The sequence below is a fragment of the Solanum pennellii genome, chromosome 5 (assembly GCF_001406875.1).
Source record: "Solanum pennellii chromosome 5, SPENNV200".
Lineage (NCBI taxonomy): Eukaryota > Viridiplantae > Streptophyta > Magnoliopsida > Solanales > Solanaceae > Solanum > Solanum pennellii.
The window spans coordinates 77,931,310-77,939,611 of record NC_028641.1 but is presented as its reverse complement, the minus strand read 5'-3'; the positions used below and the strand labels follow the sequence as shown (position 1 = coordinate 77,939,611).

General features: G+C 34.0%; 1 protein-coding gene across 1 annotated transcript; it reads left to right on the top strand.

Moving 5' to 3' along the window:
- Window positions 1–2,149: 2,149 nt before the first annotated feature.
- Window positions 2,150–7,590, top strand: LOC107020233 (probable methyltransferase PMT26). Its single transcript, XM_015220518.2, has 9 exons — window positions 2,150–2,319; window positions 2,990–4,074; window positions 4,159–4,308; window positions 4,957–5,227; window positions 5,476–5,586; window positions 5,676–5,850; window positions 6,185–6,457; window positions 6,871–7,065; window positions 7,167–7,590. The coding sequence occupies exons 2-9, from the start codon at window positions 3,037–3,039 to the stop codon at window positions 7,393–7,395; spliced, it is 2,442 nt and encodes an 813-aa protein (XP_015076004.1). The 5' UTR covers window positions 2,150–2,319; window positions 2,990–3,036; the 3' UTR covers window positions 7,396–7,590.
- The last annotated feature ends 712 nt before the right edge of the window (window positions 7,591–8,302 follow it).

Here is an 8,302-nt window from a genome sequence, read left to right as displayed (position 1 = left end):
TCTAGAAACATCATTAGTTATTATTAGTACGATACACTTTCTTTTCTTTTATGAGTTATTGCGATACCTATTGATTACTCTATTTTATTATTATTTTAATTAATTTCTAATATTTTTTATATTCATTATGCTTATTAAAAATATCTACTTCAACATAAAAATTCATTGCTCTCTAATTAATATACCTGAAAAGAAATAAGTCTGATAAAATTAATAATATGTATTAAATTGTAATTAAAGAATAAATAAAATTTATTTTAATATATTTAAAAGATGTTAAAAAGTAACTTTACAAATAAAATGAATAGGATGATATATATGCATTTAAAGTAAACTATAAATGTCTAAATGTTGTAAAATAATATATTGTGGATGATTACATTACTTCCCTCCATTATGAAGATAATCCACTACACCAAGAAGTTAATACATTATTTCCCTTCATTACGAAGAGAACCTCCACCTTTATAATAATTACTTTTGTAACCTTTCACCTCCATAACCTCCTTCTTTATATTTCTGTTTAATGTCATGTTTATAACTAACCTTTTGTATACCTCTATGTTACACTATAAATAGAGACATAAGGGATCCTATTGTAGACACTTGAAGGTTTGATAAATGCTTGGAATAATAAGAAAATATCTCATGTATCCCAATTTTTATTGTTATCATCTTTTATATTTCTTGTCTTGTTTTACTTTAGTTTTACAATATTAAGTAGACTATAAAATTTCTAGATCATAACAGAGTAGTTCTTCATTGAATATAATCAAGTTTATACTTTTGCTTGATTTCAAACATATTCAACTTAATATGCGAAGTGATGTAAGTTTGATTTTAAAATTGAAGTCGTCGGATCAAAACTTGGTATTTTTCTATTATATAGAAATGTAAAGTTGAGGACAATCAAGGGTAATATGGTCATTTCATATATATTTCATTTTAAATGTCTATTAATTGTATTTTTAAACTTGTCAAAATATTTATTTTCAAGTGGGTAAATTTCCTCCACAAGTTACATAACTTTTCTAAAAACTATAAATTATAAGATTTTTCTAGAACTAAGTCTATGACACAAATAAATAGACACTAACTCATTCTTCATTTTATTCACTCCTCAATTCTCTCCGTCTCATGTTTTTTATCAATAAATTTCTCGCCCTTTATTTTAATTTGTGTGCTAAATATTATACACTCTGGCATATATCTCTTATTAGGAAGACCATTAATGCAACTTTCTTCCAACATTAAGAACTTCATTTTTGATCAATTTCCTATATAATGACCCTACCTTTGTAAAATAGTTATAAGACAAAAGTAAAATTCAATATTTCTTAGTTGACGTATCACTTATGGGACTTGTTCATATAGTCAATTTTTCAGCAAAATTCAATCGTTCCACACTGTCCAAACACCCTAATGGATTAGTTAACATGTTAAATCTAATGTCAATCAAAATTGTGTTTCTCAAAATGCCTAATCCAAAAGGAATGCAATCACTGAGCAAGCTCTGCAAGAACAAAAATTTCGATAATTTCGGCTCCCGTTATGTCCTTTCATTTGGTTCTCTTCAGACTTTTCAATTTCATGGTATTGCTTTTTTTTCCTTTAAATTGCAAAGATAATTTTTGAAATATCTAATTTACTTGATTTCTCTTTTTATGTATAATCCAACAACTTTACATAACATATAGGTCATTATATAATTTATTGAAAAACATATACTTATTTATTACTATTAGTTTATCATTAGTTAAAATAATTTTAAGCAAGTTATATAAATTATAATATTAACTACCTCATGTTCAATTATTGTTGTATATATTATATCAATTTTTTAAAAATATTTTTAGATTCTAATTCATTTGAGGTAAAACATTTATTCATCATATATACTAATTACTCTAAAAAATTATTTCTTTATTATACTAAATTGTTCTCCTAATTTTAATAAATATCAAGACAAGACACAAAGTCATAATTTTTTTCTATAAATTTGCAAAGAATGAGATAATTTATTGGGTTTTATTATAATTTACCATTTGAAAATATCATAATAATCTTTATTTAAAAAAACTAATCATTGTATAGTCTTGTTAATAATAAAGATAAAATTATTAGTAATAAAATATTGGTGAAGACTTCCTTTACTGCTATAGCACTCCTACTCTACTACTAAAGAGTTTCTCTTGTTCTCACTCCTATTTATTCATCCCCATTTCCCTTTCACTTCCTGTGTATCTACAAAATTCACATGGTTCACTTCTAACACCTGCTCCCCTTTTTTCTCAGATCTGTTCTTGGAGCTGCTAAAAGGTACATGGGTATTACTTCTTTTTCACCTTTTTTTTTTGTACGTAAATTTTCAATTTTTCCTGATCTTAATCTTGATCTATACAGACAGATCTGATTCCTTTTTCTGTTACTTGTGCAATTCTTTGAGATGGGTCAGCTGTTATTTGTATTATCGAATTGGGTTTATACATTTTTTCCTTAGATTTGCTCAGTGATTGAATTAGAATCACAAGATTGTTGCTTTGCATCGACATGTTACGATTGTTATTATTAATTGTGTAGCAACTCGAGGTTCAGCGTTGTGATGGTAAACTTGTCAGTTTCATCTCAGATCTCTCAGCATATAAGAATTGATATTTAAGATCTATTGGTGTTATCAGTACTCCACTACTCTGATTGAAAGCAAGAGATAATTAATGACCATGTCGAGTTATAGTTCAATGTTAAATGTCTTTATATAGTAATTCTATACTTCAATTTTCTGGTTTTGGCTTTCGAACCCTGTGGTCTTAAATATGCTGTTAAAATTAAAAAAAGATGTACTACTATCAATATTCAACCTCCACCACTTAAACTTTTAAGTGGACACAAAGTTCAATTTGACAATTGGTTTACTAACATGATAAGTTGCCAGAAATGCACAAGAGTGATTCAAAGATTTTAATCTTATTATTCTTATTTTGTATCTCAGGTGGATAGAGGAAATTTGTGAAGGACTGATAGAAGTTACCGGAAAAAATGGCATTAGGAAAGTACTCTAGAGTAGATGGAAGGAAGTCATCAAACTATTGCTCCACTGTAACTATAGTGGTATTTGTAGCTCTATGTTTAGTTGGGGTATGGATGATGACGTCATCATCTGTCGTTCCAGACCAAAATCTAGATTTGTCCTCACAGGGGAAAAAGACTGACCTGTCAACACAGGTAACCGAAGGTAAAGAGAGTTACAATGGTGGCAATGAGAGTAACAATAAAGCTGGTGGTGAGAGTAATCCAACGGATGAGGGAAAATCAAAACAATTTGAGGATACCCTGGGTGATTTACCTGAGGATGCAACAAAAGGGGATGCCTTAGTTAGTCAAGAAGAAAATGTTTCTAATCCACAACAGACAGAATCAACTTCAGAAGTGAAACAGGAAGAGAAATCGACAGAACAGAAAGAAGATGCTGGAGAATCTGAGTCAGAAACTCAATCCGAGAAGGCAACAGATGGTTCAGATGACAAAAAGGAAGATGGGCCAAACAAAGTAGATGATAAGGATTCTGAGGCTGGGGAGAAAAATGAAAATAAATCTGTCGGAGAAGAGATCAAAGAAGGTTCTGATGAGAAAAAATCAATAGAAAACTCAGTTGAACTGAATGATAAAAAGGATCAGGAGGTAGGCCAAAGTTCTGATGAGAAGGCTGATGGTGAGAAGAAGGACTTGTCTTCAAGTGCCGTATTGAGTTCGGGGACTCAGTCGGACCTTTTGAATGAAACTACAACTCAAAATGGGGCATTTTTAACTCAGGCGTCGGAATCAAAGAATGAAAAGGAAATGCAGAAGTCTTCGGAGTCAGATAAAGAAAGTAGTTACATTTGGAAACTCTGCAATTCCACTGCTGGGCCAGATTATATCCCTTGCCTTGATAATTTGGAAGCAATTAGGAACCTCAGAAGTACAAAACATTATGAACACCGAGAGAGACACTGCCCAGATAATCCTCCGACTTGTCTTGTTCCACTTCCTGAAGGATATCAACATTCAGTTGAGTGGCCTACGAGTAGGGAAAAGGTGATACGTCATTTCTGGAATTCTGTTTGAACTGATTATATCATATTTCCTTTTTCTTGAAGCTAACAGTATTACCTTCTGCAGATATGGTACCACAATGTTCCCCATACAAAGCTTGCAGAAATTAAAGGACATCAAAATTGGGTAAAAGTTAGTGGTGAATACCTTACCTTCCCTGGTGGGGGAACTCAGTTCAAGCATGGCGCTCTGCACTATATTGATTTCATACAGCAGGTTAGCACTTGCATTTATCTTTGCTCTGCATTTGTGCGTGCGTCTGTTTTTCTTCAAATCATTAGAGGGCACACATTATACTATATCAGTTCTTGCAGTTGTATCTGGTTTGTGCAATCTTGTTCTATTTAGTAGATTGTTCAATGTTTATTCTTTTATACTGTCTTGCCTCTTTCTACTTCCCTTAACTATAACGTGGTGTCTTGGATTCCGAAGCGACAGGTTCTTGTATATAATAGAACTGACTACTTGATTCCACACAAAAAAAAAGAAAAAGAAAGGAACTGATGTATTAAGAATTGTTACCAGAACCCGGGGATAATAATTCTGCACAAAGATCCCATAAACAATCTTGGTGTATCAACAAATCTATTAAGCTCTTTAATATCCTTGCATGGCATTGTGATACTTAAGCTGTTAGAATGTTGAGTTTTGTTAGGAGTGACTGTGAGAATGAGAATGTTAGAATGGTAATTTCAATACCCACATTCTCAAATATCAAAAATATTATGATAAGGTCTTTAGTAGGATATTTTCCCACATTGTAAAAAATATCATGTGTATTTGGTTCTTGCAGAGAATTGTGTTTTGAATTCATCAAATGATCAAGTTATGCTATTTCACACCACTTTTACATTATTTTTGCAGTCTTTTCCAGAAATTGCCTGGGGAAAGCAAACTCGGGTTATATTAGATGTTGGATGTGGGGTTGCAAGCTTTGGGGGTTATCTTTTCGAAAGAGATGTTTTGGCCATGTCTTTAGCTCCTAAAGATGAACATGAAGCTCAGGTTCAGTTTGCTCTTGAGAGGGGTATTCCTGCTATATCTGCTGTTATGGGTACAAAGAGGCTTCCCTTTCCTAGTCGAGTGTTTGACGTTGTTCATTGTGCACGTTGTAGAGTGCCCTGGCATATTGAAGGTATTTGATTTTGCGTTCTACTCATTCATGATGCCTTTTCATTGCTCAAAGTAGTAAAGGGTTAAGTGTGAAGTTCTTCTATTCAGTAGGCAACCTTTGAGAAGAACATAGGTAGTTCTGGGTGTGTGGACTTCCAGCGCCAAAAATATTTCTATATCCGCAATCAGTTCATCTCTATTATTTCATCTTACAACTGATGAAATTGTGTAACTTAATAGATTAGACTTATTTGATCCAACAAACTGTAGGGGGGAAACTTCTCCTGGAGCTGAATCGTGTACTTCGACCTGGTGGACTTTTTGTGTGGTCTGCTACTCCTGTCTACCAGAAGCTTCCCGAAGATGTTGAGATCTGGGAAGGTACTTTGCTTTAACTTATTCAGTTGACTCTTCCATAACTTGGTTAACTGGTCTTGCTGAATGACTGTTTGTTTTTGGCATTTTGACAGCCATGCAGAAGTTGACAAATGCAATGTGCTGGGATCTTGTTTCAAAAACCAAAGATAGAGTCAATGGAGTAGGGGTTGCTGTATATCGCAAGCCTACTTCCAATGAGTGCTATGAACAAAGATCAAAAGACGCTCCCCCGATTTGTCAAGGATCTGATGATCCAAATGCAGCCTGGTATTATTCTCAGAGTGATGGGAACTTCAATTTTAGTATTAATATCAATTATTTGGTTGGGTACTGGATTGCAAGGCTGTCTATTTGTTTATCGGGTACAAATGCAGGAAACTATTTTCCATCTTATCTGTGGGAATTGTTTTTGTATTGAGAAATGTAGTGCGATTTTTGACTTAATTAGTTCTCTACAGAACCTGTAAGAACTCCCTTTGATGTATAGCATACTCTTGATGCTGATAGTGATACTTATATAAAGTTTTACCTTATTAATATAGTTGCAGTGAGATATTGCATCTATGCTTAACATGATCTAATGAATGGATGCTTTCTTCAGGAATGTGCCTTTACAAGCTTGCATGCATAAAGCTCCTGTTGCCACATCGGAACGTGGATCTCAATGGCCAGAACCATGGCCAGCCAGGTTATCGAAATCACCTTACTGGTTATTGAGTTCCCAGGTTGGAGTATATGGGAAACCAGCTCCGGAAGATTTTACTGCAGATTATGAACACTGGAAACATGTGGTGACAAATTCATATCTTAATGGAATGGGGATAAATTGGTCTACTGTGCGGAATGTTATGGACATGCGTGCTATCTATGGAGGGTAAGTACCGAGTGCTACATTACTTGTTTCCTGTCTATTGATCTTCTATCCATCTCTCTGCCTAATATATCTAGCAAAGAAGTTTTGGTTGAAGCTTGTTGCTGATGTAGATTTTATGATTTTAATGGACTAGCAGACAGGTGGCATATGTTTTCATCATGGTTGAACTTTTTTTTAAAAAAAATCAAACACCATATTTTTTGAAACAAACCCCGTTTTCATTGCAAAAGCAGCAATAGTCATGAGATATTATCATCTTTAATGCTGTATTAGTTGGAACGCTCTGCACATTGGTTAAAATATTCTACCTGGTTGGTGCTATCTCAGTAATGATTTCATCAGTTGTGACTATTTCTATAGCATCTTTCATCGTCTTCAGTGGCTTGTGATGTTAAACTTCTGTCCCCTTGCAGATTTGCAGCTGCTTTAAGAGACTTGAATGTGTGGGTTATGAACGTTGTCTCAGTAGATGCTCCAGATACACTACCAATTATTTATGAAAGAGGTCTTTTTGGAATTTATCATGACTGGTGTGAATCCTTCAGCACTTACCCCAGATCGTACGATCTTGTCCATGCAGACCATCTCTTCTCCAAGATTAAAACAAAGTAAACATTTAACCTTTAAAATTACTGACTTAAGTCAGCACCGTTCATTTTCTGTTTCTCTATGTTGTGATCTGATAGTGCTTTGGTTCTTGAATCTCTAGGTGTGGTTTACCGGCAGTAGTTGCTGAAGTTGACCGCATTTTGAGACCAGGAGGGAAGCTCATTGTGCGTGACAAAGAGGAGACTATAACTGAGTTAGAAAGTATGCTCAAGTCTATGCAATATGAAATCAATATGACCTATTCCAAGGACAAGGAAGGATTGTTGTATTGCCAGAAAACAATGTGGCGACCAAAGGACGTCGAGACACTAACTTATGCCATTGCTTAGCTGCCTTGCATGTGAAGGATGCTGGTTGTGTTCCGTTCAAGAGGCTTTCATGCCACGGTGACTAGAAAGTTTTCTGATTAAATTCTTGTAACTTTATTCTTGTCAGGCTATCGCGTACCATTTCCTTAGCAAATTAGTAGTATCATCATTAAATATTTGTGGATAGTAAATGCCTTGAGGTTCTGTATTTTGTAATATGGAGGAGGTGAACGATGGTAAATCTCAAAAGCACCACAATCAAATTCGTTTTCAGATTGAATTGGGCAACAGGCCAATACTCCCTATACTTTGTATTGTTGAGGAATATCTGCTTTATTAGTCTTCAAAATTGCACTTTCTAGTGTCTCTACTCTTTCAAATAATTACAAAACATAGAAATATTGTGCACTTTACATTTGATACACATTTCATTACCTGAGGTTCAGTTTATTACCGTTGAGACTTGACATTACAGCACCAACTTTGTTCACACAGACATTATCTTATAGACGATGAAGATAACACTTAAAATACCCATCAAGTGGATGGTATAAACGACTTCTATACTTCAAAACAAGCATCAAAATTGATTAGTTAGTGTCTCAGGAATGGATTTTGCTAGTGTTTGCAATAACAGGATATTATTATAAGTAGTAATCATCTTGCCTGACATACCCAAAAGAACCTACCTATTTTGAATGTAAATGATGCATTTCATTCATGAGTTTCAAAGAGATCAAGGTGAGAGGTTAGCAGATAGATGTAGCCGAAGAGACCTGAAGAGGATCGACAACAACCATCTTCAAGGTAAGATTAAGTATCCTACATTGATTCTCAACATGTGCTTAATTTGGATAGCTGGCATCAAGTAAGAAGTTTGCCTATACATGTGTGTGTGGTTGTGTATTTGGCTCTTCTGTACTCTGCT